This window comes from Somniosus microcephalus, chromosome 2 (assembly GCF_052327205.1).
Source record: "Somniosus microcephalus isolate GS21.2 chromosome 2, FLI_Smic_1.0, whole genome shotgun sequence".
NCBI classification, from domain to species: Eukaryota; Metazoa; Chordata; class Chondrichthyes; order Squaliformes; family Somniosidae; genus Somniosus; species Somniosus microcephalus.
The window spans coordinates 343,343,294-343,364,981 of NC_140988.1; the positions used below are offsets into that span (position 1 = coordinate 343,343,294).

A 21,688-nucleotide genomic window follows, 5' to 3' on the forward strand; every position below is an offset into this window, starting at 1 on the left:
TTCTGGTATCCGGCACTGACGGGACCGAGCTGGTGCCGTTAGATCAAAACTGCCGTATAAACCAGCGGCAATGTTAAAACATAGAGCTTTTCAGCTCCGTGTGAATCAACAAACCCTGTTGCTTAGCAACAGCTTCAAAACAGTCGGCTGCAGCTGCAAGCGTCTCTAGCTGAAGCTGTTGCTTAGCTACAGACCTTGCAACGAGAAGTAAAAAAATATAGAAAACGGCTCCTGAATTTTGCCGGTAGATAGAGCTTTCCGGACTTTTAACCTCCGGTTAAACGAAAGTTTCCTGTACCAACCTGGAATGACATAGATAAAACAGAAAACTTGCTCACAAGGAATCATAAACACAAACATACGTTCCAATACTCCACTCAACCATAGATGTTTACAGCACGGAAGGAGGCCATTCAGCCCTTTGTGACTATGCAGGTGCTTTGCTAGAGCAATCCAAAACTAATCCCACTGTTTGCGCTCCACCATTCCCACAGCCATATATCTTCCTCAGCTTCAAAATTTATCCAATTTTCCTTTGAAAGATGTAATGGTCTCAGTTTCCACCACTTCCATGCTCCAACGATCCTCTGTGTAAAGAAATTTCTTTCTCCAGTCTCCTAGTAATAGTTTTAAATTGATGATTCCTCATCACTGACTCTCTCACCAGGGGAAACAGTCTCTCTCTATTCACTCTTTGAAAACCCTTCATAATTTTTAAAAACCTCTATTAAATATCCTATTAGCCTACTCTGCTCCAGTGGAAACAGTTCCAGTATCTCAAGTCTCTCCGCATAACTACAATTTCCTACCTATGGGATCATCATGGTGAATCTACACTGTATGTTCTCTATGGCTTTAATGTCCTTTCTTTAATGGGGCCCCCAAAACTGCACACAATACTCTAACTGTGGCCTAACCAATGTTTTGAATAAATTCATCATTACTTCTTTACACTTGTACTCTACGCCCCCCATTTATAAAACTCCAAATTCTATTGTCCTTTGCCGTGGCTTTATCTCCCTGCAGTCATACTTTCAGGATACTGTATTTAAACCACTAGGTCCCTCTGTTTATTCACACTCTTCAGTGTCGTTCCATGAAATGTATACTCCCAGCAAGAGTCACCACTGTTGGGGGATAATATTGAAAAACCAGAAACAAATGCAGGTATAATTTCTTTGAGAGATGGTGGAACACATTTTGAAGCTTCACAGAACCAATCCCCCCCACAATACTGAATTTGGACGAGGCTGTTATATGCTGGGGCAGATGCAGTACACATAGCAATTTCTGCACATCACTAAAACCCAATACAAACAAGGTAGTGGCAGGTGCCGAATACATATTCAATTTGGACACACCTATTACAATGTTTTTCAGTACATTACTGAAAATGACTGCGACAAATTTCAAAAAATTAGTGCATTTTACAGCTGAAGCAGGTAAACAGGCCACTAAAGCATGTAACAATATTCAATGACCAGAACAGCCTTATTAGCAGAAACTCGTACTTTACCAAAATGCTGGGTAATTCAGAAAGAAAGTGTGAAATTACAACAAAAATGACTGATTCAGACATCTTGAAAAGTTGATCATATGGCAAATAGTATCAAGGGACTGCACTGTACTTTGATATTCCTGGTGAGAGTTAATGGTGCATAACAGTGGATCAATTTTCCATTTTTACAACACTTGCTTCCATAGTCAGTGGCAATATTTCTCCTACAATGTTCTGACAACATAGGCACAGGCCTTAGCTCCAAACACAGCAAGGGTTTCAACCCAGTTACTCGCCACACAACATTCAGAGTATTCAGTCAACTTTGTCAAAAAATTTTGATCCATTATTTTTTCCCAAAATCAGAAGAATCCAAGGCTAACATCTTGAAAAATTTATATCGGTATAAATTGTGCTGGAGGTGCTTCTCTCATTCCAATTTTAAAGTAAAACATTTCTAAAGCAATGTTTGCATTATCACTTATACAAGTTTACCAATTTCCTAAGCTCATGTAGGGCCGCCTATACAAGCCCCTTCCTGTGAATTTCGACAGGGTCAGCGGTGGAGCTCCGCAGCAGGTGCGATCACGGCATGACTGCTAGGATTGCGGCCTCAGAGATTGTCAGGGCCCAAAACTTTAAACCTAATTTCAACAAAAGTTTGTATTATTTAACATCAGGGACGACCATGAAGAACTGAATTTTTATTTCCCTTTAAGGCAAACAGAAAATGGCATTACTATCCAAGAAATGTAAAGCAATAATCATCAGTACTAGAGATATAATTATATAGCCTTCACTGTGTAACATATAGCATTTGTGTGTGCTGACTGACGAAACATTAAGGGGGCAAAATTGGGTCGCGCCCCCTTTGGGGCGCTATCTTCGCCGGGGCGCTACGAAAAAGTTAGCACCCCCACATCTGAAATTCACTGCTAGCGCCCCAAGAGGGAAGCGGGGCGCTTGCCTCCCGCTTGGGGCACAGCGAGTGAATATCGCGGTGCTACGTGCCGTGGCACTGCAGGCCTTCCGCTCCTTATTAACGGGGAGGGGCCTAACGCAGCGCGACCCGGGGCCCAGCTGGGCCACCAGGGATTGGAGTGCTGGCAAAAGAGCACAGCACTCAAGAGAAGTGCCGGGCTCACGGAGCGTAGCCAGCACCCCGTGGGGGGCTGCACAGGAGGCCAGGGACAACAACGGGGGGCAGGTGCTGGCAGGTGGTCAGCAACAAAAATGGCCGCCCAGCACCTCCCCTTTAATTTGCGCCGCCCCGGCCGCAGGTAGGCCCCCTTGACCCTGTTGGACATAGCGTCCTGCGGTAAGTTAGGAGGCGCTACCGAAGATTGCGGCCGGGGTGCGAGCGAGGTGCTGCGCACGGCGATGACGTCAGCGCCGGAGGCGCAGCGCTACGGGGCGCTAATGGTTACCGCCGCCGCTAACCTCCCGTTAAATTTCGCGGGAGGCGTTAACGGCGCTGCGCTCAGGTGCTAGTTGCTTTGTGCCCCATTAGTGCCCTCTTAGGGCACTAATGGGAGGCACAAATCAACCGAATTTTTCCACCTAAAAGTATCACTTGCTGACTAAACATTAGAAGTTATCACTTGCTGTCTGGCAGCAATTGCCAGAGCAAGTAGAATGGTAGGGTGTAGATCCATAGAGTGTGTAACAATCACCCAGCAGGGTAAATGTACTCACCTGAAGGACTACAATAGAAATTAACTGATTCCTATTTCAAAAAGGAATGGATGGAGATGGGTCAAAGAGGGAAATGAAAGTGGAGTGGCCCTGTACATAATCAGGGTAATCCAGATGGACTTAAAGGCCTTTTTCGTTTTGACTAATATTTGTAGTGTCCTTTGACCTGCTCTTACCAATTCAAAGAACATTTTAATTTTGATGACTTTTCTTCCCTTCCTATTTAAAATAAGTGAGATCTCAAGCAAGCCACGCTCAAGATAAGTTTATAAGTTGAATTCTTCAAGGTGTGTCCTGTCTAAACAGTGACTGCAGAAATAGTTACATGATTCATTATGATAGTATCAAATGCATTATCAAGTGCAAATAAGTGACTTTAGGAATATTCTTGAAGCAGGGCTCCAGAAGGAATATGTAGGAGAAGTGTCTTTTTTTCCAGTGCTGTAAAACAAACACCTTTCATGATCATTTTCTAAGGTTGCTGAAGCAATAAATAACACTGTTTTCTGTAGTTCATGCTTCATCTACTGCTACAATATTTCATAAATACTTGCTATAACCGTGGAATTCCAACAAATTCTCATCTACTCTCATTATTTAGAAATACAAATCCAACTATTATATTTCTTGGCAAACTAGTTATACAAGCCTGTCAAGAATAAACACTACTGAATATGAAGAGGCAAAAAAAAACCTGTCTAGCATTAGACCACTGTTTCTGATGTCCATTAGTAATTCACATCTTACAATGTTGGTCTGCCAGTCAGTATGTTAAGAAACACACCTGAATATTTATACAGCAATTGTCATAAAAGGTTTCTTCCCAGATAAAAAAGATCCTTTCACTCAAGATGTCCTCAGTCCCAGATTTGGAAGATCTTTCATGGTAGCAGCAATTGCAGGTCTATTCACGAGTTAAGACCTCCCAAATGTGTTACATGCATGTGATTACGAAAACTGATTATGAAAGATACCAACCTTTTAAGTTATGTCCAGACTTCAGTGTGTCAAATTTCATCCAAACTTTTTTCCATCCCATTAATGCACCATTTGGCCAAATCTTTATTCAAATACCTTGATATATTTCAGCTATTATCCATTTCAATTCTATATGCAGATACAGGAGGATTACAGTAGTGAATTGTAAGAGGTCTCACTAAAAACTAGTGCTTATTTTATGTCCAGATATACATCTATAGTAATTTTGAAAAAATGCAGTTGTTAGTAATAAATAAGTTAATAAATTGAAGCCTAGAATTACCTATCTTGTAGGATCTTCCTTATTCTTTTAATAAAACTACTCAGTTTCCAAAGATAACAACCTATCACAAAGATGACCTTTTAGGAAATTCGGATTTAGGATCAATACATATATGACATTAAGTTGTCACCTATATGCCTTTGCTATATATATAGAAATGCCCGGGGGGGGGAGGGGGGGAGGCATCTATCAGTTGTTTTCCCAGGAAAATCACAGGTATTCATAACACAATGTATGAAACATAAAGCAAGGTCAAATGACTTAACATTTCCTGATGGCTAGATAACAGCAGTGCAAGGTAACTCTTTTTACCATTTGACAAGTGAAGAAATATCACAAAGACAAAGGCTAATATACATAACTGATCTTTCTAAGAGGGACAGAATGGAGCCAGGTGACCATGGTACATGTAACATAGAACTACAGGTGTACAGCCAGAAGGAGGCCATTCATTCCACTGTGTCTATACCAGTTCTTTACTGTAGTAATTCAAGACTAATGCCACTCCCATGCTTTCTCCCCATAGCTCTATATCTTAATTTGCTTCAACTACTTATCCACTTTTCATTTAAAAGATGCAATGGTCCATACCTAGGCCACTCTCTGCTCCAACAATCCTTTGCATAAAGAAATTCCTCCATACCCCTCCCTTCACTAATTCTCTAATCAGAGGAGATAGTAGTTCCCTATTCAGCAAATCAAAACCCTTCATAATTTAAAAAATCTCTATTAAAAAAGAAAAGACTTGCATTTATATAGCACCTTTCACAACTTCAGGACGCCCCAAAGCACTTTATAGCTAATGACGTACTTTTTAAAATGCAGTCATTGTAATGTAGGAAAGGCAGCAGCCAATTTGAGCACAACAAGGTCCTAAAAACAACAATGAGATAATGACTAGATAATCTGTTTTTAGTGATACTGGTTGAGAGATAAATATTGGCCAGGAAACAGGGGAGAATTCCCCTGCTTTTCTTCAAAACAGTGCCATGGGATTTTTTACATCCACCTGAGAGAGCAGATGGGGCCTCATTTTAACGTCTCATCCACAAGACGGCCCGTTCGATAGTGCAGCACTCCCTCAGTATTGCACTATGTTCTCAAGTCTCTGTAGTGTGGCTTGAACCCACAACCTTCAGACTCAAAAGCAAGAGTGCTTCCCACTGAGCCACGGCTGACACCTAAACTAAATTTCCTCTTGGGCAGCTCTGTTCCAATGGAAATCTTCCCAGTATGTCAATACTCTCCTCATATCTATAGTGTCCCATCCTTGGCAACATCCTGCTGCATTTATAAGTTCTGTAAGATCTCTATGGTTTTAATGTCTTATCTACAAAGGGGCACCAAAAACTGCACACAGTAGCTGCAGCCTAACTATTGCCTTGTACTACCAATACTCTGTGCTCCTATTATTAAAATCCAATATTCCAAAAAACAAAGATTACTCTTCAATGTAGGCAACCCCACTTTCTACTCTATTCCAATTTCTCCACTTACCCCTAGGATTCTGACCTAGTAGTAGCCTCAAGAGGATAAAAGTGGACTTTTGTGCTTCTTTCCCTGAAATAAAAAAAATGCAAACATCTCTTTTTAAGAGTACATTTCAAAGAAGCTCATTACTCAACAGTCCAGGACTAGATCGGAAGAGTCATGAACTTTGAGCAGACTTGCCAGCTATTTTATCCATTTTGGAGAGATACTGGGTTGAGAGTGTGACTAGGTGGTTGAGGCAGAAATAAACAACCAGGAAGTCACTAATGCAAAGACAAAGAAGCAAATTTCACATGGCTTGTTGACAAAAGACCCCTACAGCATCGATTGTTCATTAATGTAAATATCAGTTGTAGGTTAGATTTTGAAAGTACCGAAGGTCTACCTTCAATTCCCGTCTATTAATGCCCCATTGAGATCCTCTGGAGTGAGAAGAACTTGTGTCTCATTGCCATGCAAACGGAGAAGTGATTGCAATTTGCACCCTGAAAGAAATCGAGTTCACCGCCTCAAGACCAGACTAAAGGTTTTGCCCCAAGTATAACAAATTGTACATTTTAATTGGCAAGCCTTATGTGACATCTTCAGAGCTGAAAGCAACATGGAGACCATATTAAAACACTTCCTTCTCCATAATCCAGGTCCTGTTCTCTCACTCTCACATTCAATGGCCCAGAAATTCGGGTCCCAACGCGTGAGTACGGACGGAGTACTCACGCGTGGACCCGATGGAAGTGCCGGTTTCTTGCATGCACTACGCATGCGCGGGAAACCAGCATTTCTGATCCTCTGAACCAAGGGGTTCAGAGGTCGAACGCGTGCGCGCAGGAGTCTGCGCGTGCGCGTTGAACTTCCTTTTTTTTACAGGTTTGCCCGTGCGTGAAGGCCTCTACTTTTTACAGTTTAAAAAAGCAGACGTAAGGACTTCATTTTAAAAGGTAAGTGGTCAATTAATTAAAATTAGAACATTTTTTCCACAGGTTTATTATTTTTAAATACTTTACAGTAAGGTAAGTGTATTTTTAGCCTCGATTTTTTATAAAATTATTTTTTTCAAAAATTTAAATTATTGTTTAAAATAGTTATTTAATGTTATTTATAGTTGATTTAAATAGTGTGATTTTTTTTCAAATTTATTTTAAACTTAAGTACTGTTTTGGGCGCCCGGAGTTTTCATGAGTTTGACAGTTCTTTCTGTCAAACTCATGAATGGACTTTTCCCTCCTCCGATTGGTTGCCCAGTGCTCACATGATCCCAGCCGACGCATTGCACTAACTACGCCGCTGGATCACGCAAGCACAGCGCGCCGGGAGCTGGACCTGGCCACAGAGAGGAAATGCACGCAGGCCCAGAGCTCAACTGCCGGCGCGCTAGGTAAGTGTAGGTCGGGGGCTTGCACCCGCGGGAAGCCCCCGACACGAATTTCTGGGCCTATATTTATCATCAGCTTTCATTGGGACCTTTCCAAATGCCTGGTCTGTGGTTTGTAACCTCATGTCCTTGGGCTTGGATACACTCCTTTGTGTGTCCATAAATTAGCACCGCAATCCAAATCTGGCCTGTGGTAATTTTTTTTGCAACTTGCATGCTCTGCCTTTTAGCATCCCTGTTTGATTGTATCCTTACATAGATCTAACCCGTTTCCTGCTAATTTTTGGCATAGGAGGTGCATGCTGTAAAACAGGCTGTGACACTGCAGCCTCTTATCAGCTATGGGTTTTAGTTTTTTCCCCTCCTTAATTCATTTAATTTTTAAACAAGTTCATGCACGAGATAGTTTGGTATGTAATATTGCATTCACTACATCAGTGTTGTTTGCTTTGTATGACAGTGAGAAGGCCACGTGCACTCAAAGATAGGTTTCACATGGGCATTATAAATGTTCACTGACGCACGCTTATCACATTTTCATTCGAACGCTGAAATGATAAAATAAGACTGGGGGGAGGGGAGCCGAGCATGGCGGCCAGAGGCCGGACCGGAAGCGCGAGAAGCAGGCCCGGGCCGTCGAACCGTGGAGCCGGCGACGGTGAGGTGGAGGCCGCGGCGACCGGAGGATGTGTTCGGCGAGTCGGGCGGAGGCAGCGCAGCGCATCGGGGCGCAGCAGCAGCCACGACGACTCGCAGTCCGACTGGGAGGAGGGGAGCCGGGAATGGTGGCCAGAGGGTGAGCGGGAGAAGCAGGCCACCACACGTGGAGCCGAGCCGGCAACAGTGAGGAGGAGGCCGCGGTGACGAGGAGGACGGAGCGGCTGAGGGACATTGTGCTCCCACTGCCACTGGATGCCAAAGAATTGACTTTCTGAACACTGCACTGTAAAAATAGCTGACGTGTCCCTGCGGGGAGTAAGCATTCCATTGTACTTGTACTGGTTACATATGGCAAATAAAACTGAATTGAATTGAATAATGCTCTGAAACTTGTGACTTCATTACAAACCTTGATCCGATCCTGGCGTTCACAAAAACTTCCATTGGGCATAGGTGCTCGGCACTTGTGTTTTACAGGTTCAAACTTCCCTGCAAAGGTTATGTATCTGGTGTTCAGCATGGCTGCCAACTCCTCACTCTCAGTCTCTTCCTCCATTTCTTTGGTTGCCCAGAATCGATGCGGAGTGTTAATTCTAGTAAATATTAAAGATATATGTAAAATCCACATAGTAGGGATGTGTAACAGTGGTTTACGTTAATTTGACAAACATATTAAAATATTTTACATTAAGTATTAGTGTTAGAAGAAATTCAGTGGTATAGTGACAGAGCAGTACACATTGTGCCAGAGTAGCCGGGTGTGGACTCAGGCCAGTGAATCATGGGAGCTGATAATGTGGCTCCAAGCAGTGCCACCAGTGCTGCTGCTATTCAGACTCCGCAGGTATTGGCAAAGGTGCAGGAGCAGGTCATGTGTCTTCAATACAACATCACAACAATGGCTACACTTCAAAAGTACTTCATTGGCTGTAAAGCGCTTTGGGATGTCGATGTCGTGAATGGTGCTATATACAGTAAATGCAACTCTTTCTTGTTTTCAAATCTCCATCATAGATAATAGAGGGAAATTAATAAATAGACAGATGGTATAGACAAAAAGTAAAAGCTCCGATGAAGGGTTGCACCTAAAATGTTAACCTGGTTTTCTCTTTTGACTAACCCACTAATTCAGCATTTTCTATGTTTATTTATAGTTCTATTATAATAATAAGAAAAATCTGAAAAACCAACTATTATTCTAAATCTAAACAAACAATTATTCTGCTGTCTATGAATCTTGCACTGGGATGGTTAATGTACATGTATGAAGAATGTACACCCCTGTATCAGGGCTTCTCATGCCTTACCAAAGCAAAGGGTAGAATGCCCTCTGGTGGCTATGCAGACATATTGTCTATTAAAAAGGTTCAGCTACCAGACTGCTGCATTTTACACAAACTAGAAATGTGCATTATGTGCAGAAAAATATGCAAAGGTGATAGAGATATTTATGGAAATCATTCAAAAAGTAGTCAAAGCAATGAGAGGTAAACAAAGATATGTAAATGTCATTGTAAAATGAAAATTGATCACCACAGAGTTATGTGATATGTGATGGGGAACATGGATTTGTGCCCTCAATCTCTCATGATGCACTGGGCTCGATTTTCCAAGCCCCGAGGAGGCGGGTTTGGAGGCAGGAGTGGTGGGAAAATTGCAGAATCGGGGGGCAGGAACCCATCCCGCTCTCAACCCGCCTCCGTGCCAATGTCCCATGGGGGGGGGGTACCCGGCCTGTGCTGGGAGCCGCCTCCCTGAGGCGGGAAGGGGATTAGTGCCAATTAACTGCCTGTTAACAGGTAGTTAACAGGCAGTTTTTTGCCTAATCCCTATTTTTAGCCCTGAAATGTAGGCTGTCCGATGGCGCCGAACCACGCCAAGTTAGCAAGGCGGACCGTCGGTCTGCAGAGGTTGGAGGGGTCGAGATGTCCGTTGTGCGTGTGTGAGGTAAGTGTAAAGTGTTTTAATAAGTTTTACTTACCTTTACTTTCTCCTGCAGGCTTCCTCCCTTCAGTTCTCGGGAGTCCCTCAGCTCACCGGCACAGAAAGCAGAATGGCCGCTGAACTGTCAAAAGCTGCAGCCTCTGCTTTCTGGTCTGGAGAGCTCTCTAACTGAGTCTGAGTAGAAGGACTCAAGTTAGAAGACAGATTGTCAGTGTTTGACAGCTTCACAGAGCTGTCCAACGCTGATTTTTCATCTGTCAAAAGCTCTTGACAGATGAAATGTCAATCGCTGACGTCACCAGTAACCAGGTGTCCCTTAATTGGCCTGCTGAGCCCGCTGGGTGGGCTTAACAAGGTCAATCAAGGGAAAATAGCATGGGTTGGCCACAAGTTGATGGAGGCGGGACTACAACCCAAAAAGTGGGAGTCCCGCCTCCAAAAGCTCCCCATTGAAAAATCGAGCCCACTGTCTCCAATCTTAATTGTGCTGGGCTTGTGTTTTGGTAATCAGAGGCCAGGCAGTACATCATTAGTGGGGAGGGGGTATAGAAAAGGAGAAGGAGTCATCAGCAGGCCCCTGTGGCCCACTTCTTAGTGGCTAGCTCACAGACATTAGAGAGAGTAGGACGCATGCTCGCCCTCCTGTTGTGATTGATACGTATCTTCGGGAGATTAAGCAAAATAAAAAGGTTGGCGTGAAACTTGAAAGAGAGAAGTTTGTATCCTCACCATTAAAAAGCCATCTGTACAATACTCGCTGAAAACAAATCCCTTGACCTTTAGGAGCTGAAATCGCACTTTGCAATATTAGTAACAAACAGATTAAAAGAAACAGGTTAAAACTGTTACTTAACAAGCGTACATGAGGGAAAGTTAATGTGGTAATAATATTGCAGAGAAAGATTTCAACACATCAGAATACAGTTTTATCTGAGATTCTCAGATTTAAAAAAATTACTTGACCAATACAGAAAAGTTAATGTGTTAATAATATTGCAGAGAAAGATTTCAACACAGTAGAGTACAGTTTTATCCGAGGGGTTCTCAGATATAAAAAAATACTTGACCAGTATCCACCAAAAACAGAAAAAAGAATAAGATAACATTGTAGCTCAATGAGAATTTTCCTCAGGGGAAAGGACATGTTGGAGTTGTTAGAAATTGTATCAGGTTACCTTGGTGGCTCATGGAGAGCTATCTCGGTGTCACAGGAGCATCAACTATAAGTGTTTCTGTAGTTTTAAGGGCTAATAACCACAATCAGACACACTTAAGTGAAGATACTTCTAAAACTTCCGTCTCCTGATTTTCCCCTCAGGCAAGGAACAGATCATTTGGCCAGTGGCAGATCCACTACTGTCCACAAATCAAATGTTTCCCTTGCTTGGCAATGGAAAATGTTGCACTCAAAATATCGAGTAAGCGGACTACACAGTGATGCAGCAATTTTCTCTGGCTGCTATCAGTAAGCAGCAGCCAGCAGCGTCACGCCATTAAATCTCCAGCCTTTCTTTTCAAAAAGTTATTTTAATTTTTGACATTTTCCTTTCCACTTAGATGTAATGTCTTGCTGAAGATAGCATTCCAGCTGTAATTATGGCTGTAATAGTTCAAGAGGTCGGCTTTCGACTGGGTAGGTATAAAATGAGAATCTCTCTTACCTTACTTCTGTTGCTTCTAAAAAAAAGGGGAAACACTCAGACTGATAGTTCAGTCTACCTAGCCCTCCATTGATTGACCCACTCTTCCTCTGAGCCTTGGCAGTGGCTCCTTACTATCATTTTTCTCCAATTAAATATTGGGAAGACCGAAGCCATCGTTTTTGGTCCCGGCCACAAACTCTGTTCCCTAGCCACTGACTCCATCCCTCTCCCTAACATCTGTCGGAGGCTGAACCACACTGTTCGCAACCTTGGTGTCATATTTGACCCTAAAATGAGCTGCCAGCCACATGTCCGCAGCATAACAAAGACTGCCTACTTCCACCTCCGTGACATCGCCCGTCTCCGCCCTTGCCTCAGCTCACCCGCTGCTGAAACCCTCATCCATGCCTTTGTTACCTCTGGACTTGACTATTCCAACGCACTCCTGGCTGGCCTCCCACATTCCACCCTATGTAAACTTAAGGTCATCCAAAACTCGGCTGCCCGTGTCCTAACTCGCACCAAGTCCCGTTTGCCCATTTCCCCTGTGCTCGCCGACCTACATTGGCTCCCGGTTAAGCAGCGCCTCGATTTCAAAATTCTCATCCTTGTTTTCAAATTCCTGCATGGCCTCGCCCCTCCCTATCAATTCAATTCAAATCGCTTTATTGGCATGACAAGGTACATCTTATGTTGCCAAAGCATCGAAAAACATTCATGGTTGTACACAAAAATACAGATCTATCCATACAGTGTATAAACAGATATATCCCTGAGTGTATAAATATACATTCATATAATTTGTATATACTCTTTTCTTATATTTAGTGGTTGTCCCTCTGTTTATGGCAAGCTGTAACATAGTGTGCCGCTAAGGTTACACAATTTCTCTCTTCCCCTAGTAGGTATGGGAGTTTTTGGTCGTCATTCAAATTTCTGAATTCCAGGCATATTTTTGTGAATTTTGGGTAGAAATTCTCCCTTATGCCCTGATATTTTCTACACGCTGTGATCTCTGTAATCGCCCACAACCACCCCGCCCCACGCTCCCCCCCCGCCCTCACTCCCGAGATATCTGCGCTCCTCTAATTCTGCCCTCTTGAGCATCCCTGATTAGAATTGCTCAACCTTTGGTGCCATGCCTTCTGTTGCCTAGGCCCTAAGCTCTGGAATTCCCTGCCTAAACCTGTCCGCCTCTCTACCTCGCTCCTCCTTGAAGACACTCCTTAAAACCTACTTCTTTGACCAAGCTTTTGGTCACCTGCCCTAATTTATCATTATGTGGCTCGGTGTCAAATTTTGTGTCTTAAAATACTCCTGTGCAGCACCTTGGGACGTTTTACTATGTTAAAAGTGCTATATAAATACAAGTTGTTGTTGTTGTTATTTTAAAAGCTCAGAATGTAATACTTCATCAAACATTGTCTAAAATCCCAAGTAAATTACACTGACCAGTTTACTACGTTCTCAAAGAATTCCAGATTTGTGAAGTATCACTAGGGCAAATGATTTGTTATTGCTCAGAAACCAGCACTTTCTCTGCCTCTGGGACTTTTTATATAAACTATGGAACTCAGAATCAAACTGCGCTACATTTGGTAAATGTAGAAATTTGTGGAATGATGTTGTCCATCAAATTTCTTGCCCTGGGCACCTCACATTGTTTCTAATTCCATGCTAACTAATTCTAATGGCTCCATGCTTTTAAAATGTACATTGACAGCATCCCGTAAAATTCGCAATCATTTTCTTCATTACCAATTTTAGGCTAACTGGTTTCCAAGTTCATGTCTCAAACCTTTTTTGAAAGTTTGGGAGAAAATTCACTATCCTCTAGTCTCTTGGATTAATAAAACTTCAAAAATATCAATTTTCACTTTTTGTTTTCTCACTCATTTTCTTGAGGATACTAGGTGCCATCTGTTTTAGGTTCTCCATAGCCAGTCATCTGCTTAACTTTAGATCAAATACTGACCTTTACATAGGTTATAGCTTTCAGAAAATGACTGGATCCAGAGTCTATTTTGAATCGCATCATGGACTTCAAACTTGCACTTTGGTGATCAGAACTGAACAGTACTCAAGGTGCGGCTTGACCAGAGCACTATATAATTTCAGTAGGACCTCAGACTTGTACTCAACTGATTGGACAACACAGTTTGCCTTTAGTTTGCTTTGTTGACTGTTGCTCTTCAAAGACTGGTCATGGCAAGTGTCGATTTTACCATTGGCTCCAAATCTCTTTCAGCCTCTACTCTAGCTAGTTCAACACCATTCATTGAGTATGGTTGTCATTATTTTCTTCCAACCTTCGTCCTGCTCAGACTGATGGATGAGAGTTCTCTAAGGCCGCAAGGGTTCCAATTTCAGAAAACATACAGCATACGCCAGTATTCCATTATAACTGATTTTATTGGACTGATTATAGATGCTGGCCTAGATCTAGGGCATCAAACTCACCAAAATTTGGGTACAAAAGAAAGCTATTCACAGCCCAATGAAGCTACATAATCAAATTTTCCAGTTCTTTCCCCATACCCTTTAACATCTTTCTTCAAGTGTTTATCTAATTTCCTCTTAAATGCTGTGATTGACTAGGCTTCAATAGTTACTTCTGGTAAGGTATTCAATATTCTAATTACCCTATGTCATAGTCATAACGGCACAGAAGGAGGCCATTCGGCCCATCGAGTCTGCGCCAGCTCTCTGCAGAGCAATCCAGTCAGTCCCATTCCCCCGCTCTATCCCCGTAGCCCTGCAAGTTTATTTCCTTCAAGTGCCTATCCAGTCTCCCTTTGAAAACATTGAGTGTTTCCGCTTCCACCACTTCCGTCAGCAGCGAGTTCCAGGTCCTCACCACTCGCTGCTTAAAAAGGTTTATCCTCACATCCCCCCTGCATCTCTTGTCCAAAACCTTAAGTCTGTGTCCACTAGTCCTTGTACCATCAACTAGTGGGAAGAGCCTTTCCCCGTCTAGCCTATCCAAACCCGTCATAATCTTGTACACCTCTATCAAATCACCCCTCAACCTCCTTTGCTCTAATGAAAACAAATCCAGCATCTTCAACCTGTCCTTGTAGCTAAGATCCCCCATCCCCGGAACCATTCTGGTAAATCTCCTCTGCACCCTCTCAAGTGCCTTCACATCCTTCCTAAAGTGTGGTGACCAGAACTGGACGCAGTACTCCAGTTGTAGCCTAACCAGCGCTTTATAAAGGTTCAGCATAACTTCTCTACTTTTGTACTCAATACCTCTATTTGTGAAGCCCAAGATCCCACATGCTTTGCTAACCACCCTCTCAATATGTCCCGCCACCTTCAGGGACCTATGCACATTAACTCCCAGGTCCCTCTGTCAATGGCACAGTTTTAAAGAGTGTGCAGGAAGTGTATATTGCCTCTCCCTGTTCCTTCTGCCAAAATGCATCACCTCACACTTCTCTGTATTAAATTCCATCTGCCACTTGCCTGCCCCTTCTGCTAGCCTTTCTATGTCCTGTAGCAGTCGATTGGTATCATCCTCACTGTTTGCCACACCCCCAAGTTTGGTGTCATCGGCAAATTTAGAAATTCTACTCTGTATTTCAATATGCAGGTCATTTATATACACATCAGAAAAAGCAGTGGCCCCAGCACTGAGCCTTGGGGAACACCACTGTCTACCATCCTCCAGTCTGAAAAACAGCCATTTACCACAACTCGCTGTTTTCTGTCCTTAAGCCAATTCCTTATCCAAGCTGCCACTGACCCACCTCTATTCCATGAGCCTCAATTTTGTTAACCAGCCTTCTATATGGTACTTTGTCAAACGCCTTCCTAAAATCCATGTAGACAACATCCATTGCATTCCCTTCATCGATCCTCCCTTTTACTTCATCAAAAAATTCAATTAGATTAGTCAAACATGATCTGCCTTTTACAAATCCATGTTGGCTCTCCTTAATTAGCTAAAACCGCTCCAAGTGCCCGTTAATTTTTTTCCTTGATTATTGTTTCTAAAACTTTACCCACCACTGATGTTAAACTGACCGGCCTGTAGTTACCAGGATTGTCCTTACACCCTTTCTTGAACAATGGTGTCACATTTGCCACTTTCAAATCCTCAGGCACCTCCCCCGCATCTAGGGAAGATTGGAAAATTATGACAAGCCCTTCTGCTATCTCCTCCCCCAATTCCCTTAGCAACCTGGGATGCAAGCCATCTGTACCAAGTGACTTATCCACTCTAAGCATACCCATTCTTTCTAGTACATCCTATCTATCAATTTTCACCCCTTCCATAAGGTCCCACACAAGAGATTAGCGTGCAAAATTAAGGCACATGGGATTGGGGGCAAGGTATTGACTTGGATAGAGAACTGGTTGGCGGACAGAAAGCAAAGAGTTGGAATAAACGGGTCGTTTTCCGAGTGGCAGGCAGTGACTAGTGGGGTACCGCAAGGATCGGTCCTAGGACCCCAGCTGTTCACAATATATATTAATGATCTGGACGAGGGAATTGGATGTAATATCTCCAAATTTGCAGACGACACAAAGCCGGGCGGGAGGGTAAGCTGCGAGGAGGATGTCGGGAAACTCCAGTACGATTTGGACAGGTTGGGTGATTGGGCAGAAACATGGCAAATGCATTATAATGTGGATAAATGTGAGGTTATCCACTTTGGTGGCAAAAACAGGAAGGCAGATTATTATTTGAATGGCAATAGATTGGGAGAAGGGGAAGTGCAAAGAGACCTGGGTGTCCTTGTGCACCAGTCACTGAAGGTAAGCATGCAGGTGCAGCAGGCGGTTAAGAAGGCAAATGGTATGTTGGCCTTCGTAGCAAGAGGATTCGAGTACAGGAACAAGGATGTCTTGCTACAGTTGTACAGGGCCTTGGTGAGACCGCACCTTGAGTATTGTGTGCAGTTTTGGTCACCTTACCTGAGGAAGGACGTTCTTGCCATGGAGGGAGTGCAGCGAAGATTCACCAGGCTGATACCTGGGATGGCAGGAATGACGTATGAGGAGAGATTGTGTCGATTGGGCTTATACTCACTGGAGTTTAGAAGATTGAGAGGGGATCTCATCGAAACCTATAAAATTCTGTCAGGTCTGGACAGACTAGATGCAGGAAGGATGTTTCTGATTGCCGGGGAGTCCAGAACCAGGGGTCATAGTCTAAGGATAAGGGGTAAGCCATTTAGGACTGAAATGAGGAGGAATTTCTTCACCCAGAGAGTGGTGAACCTGTGGAATTCTCTGCCACAGAGGGCGGTGGAGGCTAGTTCATTAAATATATTCAACAAAGAGTTGGATATATTTCTTGAGGCTAAAGGGATCAAGGGATATGGGGAAAAGGCAGGGACAGGGTACTGAATTTGGATGATCAGCCATGATCACATTGAATGGCGGAGCAGGCTCTAAGGGCCGAATGGCCTACTCCTGCTCCTATCTTCTATGTTTCTACCTTTTCCACTTCTACTGATATTTTGTCAGCATTCACCTCCTTAGTAAACACCAATACAAAGTACTCATTGAGTGTTCTAGCCTTGCCCTGCGCCTCTAAGCATAGATCATCTTCTTTGTCGTTAATAGGCCCCACCCCGCCTCTTACTACCCGCTTACTGTTTACATGCTGGTAGAAGATTTTTGGGTTCCCTTTTATGTTAACCGCCATTCTACACTCATATTCTCTCTTTGCCAATCTTATTTTCATCTTCACATCTCCTCTCAACTCATTGTATTTGGTCTGGTTCTCCCTTGAAGAATTCACCTGACATTCATCATACACCCTCTTTTTTTGTTTCATCATCTTCTCTATCTCCCTTGTCATCAAAGGAGTTCTTACTTTGGTTCCCTTACCTCTTGTTGGAATGTATCTAGCCTGTACATGGAACATCTCCTCCTTAAAGATCACCCATTGTTCCGTTACAGTTTTTCCTGTCAGTCTTTGGTTCCATTTTACCCTGGCTAGATCCTTTCACATCCCATTGAAGTTAGCCCTATTCCAGTTTAGAAGTTCCACTCTAGATTGTTCCTTGCTCCTCTCCATTGCTAATCTAAATCTTATGATACGATGATCGCTCGTACCCAAGTGTTCTCCCACAGACGCTTGGTCGACCTGGCCCATCTCATTCCCCAACACCAGATCCAGCAATGCCTCCTTCCTAGTTGGGCCAAGAACATACTGGTCAAGGAAATTCTTCTGAACACATTTCAGAAATTCCTCCCCCTCCTTTCCCTTTACCCTAGCATTATCCCAATCGATATTTGGGTAATTAAAGTCCCCCAATATCACCACTCTCGGAGGACGATTTTGCTAGCCCTGGGGAGGCGGGACTGCCGGGAAAATGGCAGAATCTGGGGGCGGGTACCCATCCCGCCCCCGTGACATCTTCCCAGGAGAAGGGTACCCGACCCATGATGGGTCCCGTCTCCTGGAGGCGGGAAGGGGATTACAGCCACTTAACTGCCTGTTAACAGGTAGTTAACAGGCAGTTAAGAGGATTATCCCCATTTTTTCATCAGAGGTGCAGGCTTCCCGACGTCGGGAAACCCTGCCAGGGTCAGCGAGGCGAGCAGTGGGTCTGCGGGGGTCGGAGGGGTCCAAAAGTGCACTGTGGAGGTGAGTGATGGGTGCAAGTGTGGAGAGGCAATTATGTGAGGTGAGTGAAAAGTCTTAGAAAAAGTTTACTTACCTTTGTTTCTTCCTGCAGGCTTCAATCGTTGGGGATCCGGAGGCTCCGGCATCTCAATGGCAGAGGTGACAGAATTGCTGCTGTATTCTCCGATGCAACAGCCATCTGCTTTCTGCTCAGAAAATAGGTTTGGTGAGTCTCGAGTACAAGAACTCACCAAACAACAGAGAATGTCAGTGTTTGACAGCTTCTCAAAGCTGTCAAACAATGACAATTCATCTGTCAAAAATTTTTGACAGATGAAACGTCATACGTTGACGTTCTCTGTAACCGGCTTCCCCTTAATTGGCCCGCTAAGCCCGCTGGGCGGACTTAACAAGGTTAATCAAGGGAAAGTAGCGTGGGTTGGCCACAAGTCATTGGAGGCGGGACTAACACCCGACAAGCAGCAGTCCCGTCTCCAACGCGCCCCCATTGGCAAAATCACCCCTTCTAGCTCTTGCATAACTCTGCAATTTCCCTGCAGATTTGCTCCTCAACCTCCTTCTCACTATTTGGAGGTCTGTAGAATACCCCCAATAGTGTGATCATACCCTTTTTGCTCCTCAACGCTAACCAAATAGATTCTGTCCTTGTCCTCTCAAGAACATCCTCCCTTTTCCAACACTATGCATGAGAAAACAACTCTACAAAAGGTATGATGGTACAAAGCAAAAGGAGATGGTAATGGGAAGAGATGTGGCTGTGAAAGCGAGTTTTGGTAGATACCTGATCTCCTCTTGCTTTGTATAATCATACCTTTTGTCATTTAATCTCTCCTGCCTTCCATTCTATCACAGACTTTCCCTTTTGTTCTTGCCTCCCTTCCCCCTTTCCCTGCCCTTGCTTAAAACCTGGTATAACTCTAACTTTTTCCAGTTCTAACGAAAGGTCATTGACCTGAAACGTTAACTCTGTTTCTCTCTCCGCAGATGCTGCCTGACCTGCTGAATATTTCCAGCATTTTCTGTTTTTGTTCCAGTATCTGTTGCCAGCCAACAAGGTTCCCCACTAAACGAGATATTGAAAAATTACCCTATCCTTTCATCTTAATATTATCCTGCTGAATCCTTATTGCAACTTTTCCATGATCCCAACACCTTTTCTACAATGGGCTTCCCAAAACTACATGCAAAACTCGAATTGTGGTTTAATTCTTGTATATATTATCACTTCCTTGTTTTTATATTAAATTTTCAATGCCCCATACATAAAACTCAGAATCCCGTTTGCTTTGGATTTTCCCTTTGTCGCTCTCCACCTTGCCTAATGCAGGAAACTTTCGTTTAACCGGAGGTTAAAAGTCCGGAAAGCTCTATCTACCGGCAAAATTCAGGAGCCGTTTTCTATAAGTTTTTTTACTTCTCGTTGCTTTTTCTTTCCCCAGTCAGGCTCTGCCAGGTCTGTAGCTAAGCAACAGCTTCAGCTGGAGACGCTTGCAGCTGCAGCCGACTGTTTTGAAGCTGTTGCTAAGCAACAGGGTTTGTTGATTCACACGGAGCTGAAAAGCTCTGTATGTTTAAACATTAGCGCTGTTTTAAACGGCAGTTTTGATCTAACGGCACCAGCTCGGTCCCGTCAGTGCCGGATACCAGAAAGTTTCCTGTAACAAGCTCACTACATGTCGAATCACTGAGGTGAACCCAAACCCCAAGGACTTGGTATGTAAATGCAAATAACCTATCAATACATCATGCCACAGAGACATTTCACCATGGTGGTGGGAGGTGGAGGAGGAGGTTTGGAGCAGTAGAACTAAGATATAACCATTTTTATTTAATGGAGTGAAAAAAACCTTCCTTGTTGTAACTATGGATGAAATTCTCTGCGTCACTCATAATGAATGGGGGGAAATTTCACCGTTACTAGTTCACAAGATAACCACAGCTGGCGAAGGGCATTTGGCCCATCTTAGTTTATCCACCAGAATGGCCCTATAGTCCGACCATTTCAGCATCCAATTGATTCTTAAATGATTTTTGTCTCCACTATTCTATCCAGAGTCTATTTCACATATTGATTAATCTTATGCTATTCTTACAATTTAATTTAACAATTTTCTGGGTCCACCTTTTCCATTCCCTTAACAATCTGATATACCTATAGAAGATCACCTCTCAGAGGCCTCCTTTTGAGGATAAAAAGCTCAAGTTTCTCCAATTTTTTCCTCATATTTTAAACATCCAACACTAGGGATCAGCATTATGGCTCTTCTCTGCATTGCCTCCAGTGCTTGCATATCTCCCTTGTGCCGTTAGTGACCAGAACGGGACACATTACTCAAGGTGTGGTCCAACCGCAGCACTGTACAGTCTGAGCATGATTTCCTGACTTGTATTCCATTGTGTTGGCTGTAGTTAGTTCAGCATTCTATCGACTTTGGCGATTGCTGCTCTGCATTGGTTGGATATGTTGAGCGTCATTCTAGAAACTCACCATGTTAAATTATAAAAGGGCCATTATCCACATAATTTCTTCACTTCAAAAGAAAATGATACTTGTGATTCTCAAATTATAAACAATGCTATATAAACTCCACACCCTCCCCCTCCCCCCCATCCCCTGCCGTTGTGGTAATTCTGAATCTGCAATTATTCAGCACTGCAACAACAAAAATTAAATCAGAAAAATAAATTACTTGAGAATTCTGCCAGTTGTTCTCTGCTCTTTTCCCCAGTAGTAAAGGTCGATCCCAAAAGGCATCACAGGGGCTTTTTCTAACTCTTCCTCCCTTTTCCTTTTCTTGTCATGTTCATTGGACAATTCAGGTCCTGCTGATGTAGATGCCTGTGTGTCTGCTCCCTCTGAGGTTCCAGGCAGGCTGTTGGAAGAACATATATTAAAAAAATCAATAGAAGATAATGTGCTGCACAATCACTGTTCTAGTTTCATTAACCTTTGCACTAACATTCACATTAATGCAGACCCACTTTGACTAACACTGTCATTATACACATTACAACTTGCCAGTGAATTTGATGAAGTTTCCAGCAAGCAACTTACTCCAAGGATTATAGATAATTCCGGAGGTCACTCGGGGGAAAATAAATGTAGACACAATTTAGAAGAATGACAACTAAAAAGGTACAACGACAAATTTTACCGGCCACCATTTTGTTTTTCATCACTTTTCTTCCCCAGCATGTTACTTCAACAGTAACTAACAACATTAAACACTTGAAAACCTATACAAGCTTTTTTTTTTAAAAAAAGAGGAAGAAATCCAATGCACATCTGAACATTACATTTTTAGAAATGTGTGAACTTAGTGCAAACTCTAAACCATTTATAAATTTAAATATCTCGGATGTCACAAAATCTCTTCCTAACCAACAACCTACTTATCAAGTGCAGTCACTGTAGACAAATGTGTACAGTGAATTGTGTACAGCAAGATCCCACAAACAGCAAATTAAAACAATGACCACTTAATCTGTTGTTTTTTGGATTATACGGAATGTTGGC

General features: G+C 43.1%; 1 protein-coding gene across 3 annotated transcripts in view; it reads right to left on the reverse strand.

Moving 5' to 3' along the window:
* uvssa (UV-stimulated scaffold protein A) overlaps positions 1-21,688 on the reverse strand; it is a 110,056-nt gene that overhangs the window by 14,553 nt on the left and 73,815 nt on the right. For all 3 annotated transcript variants that reach the window (XM_085975456.1, XM_085975453.1, XM_085975455.1), the window contains 2 exons: positions 20,862-21,044; positions 8,387-8,570 (listed from right to left, as the gene is read on the reverse strand). In XM_085975456.1, coding sequence (XP_085831582.1) covers positions 8,387-8,570; positions 20,862-21,044 — 367 coding nt within the window. The remainder of the gene's footprint in view (positions 1-8,386; positions 8,571-20,861; positions 21,045-21,688) is intronic.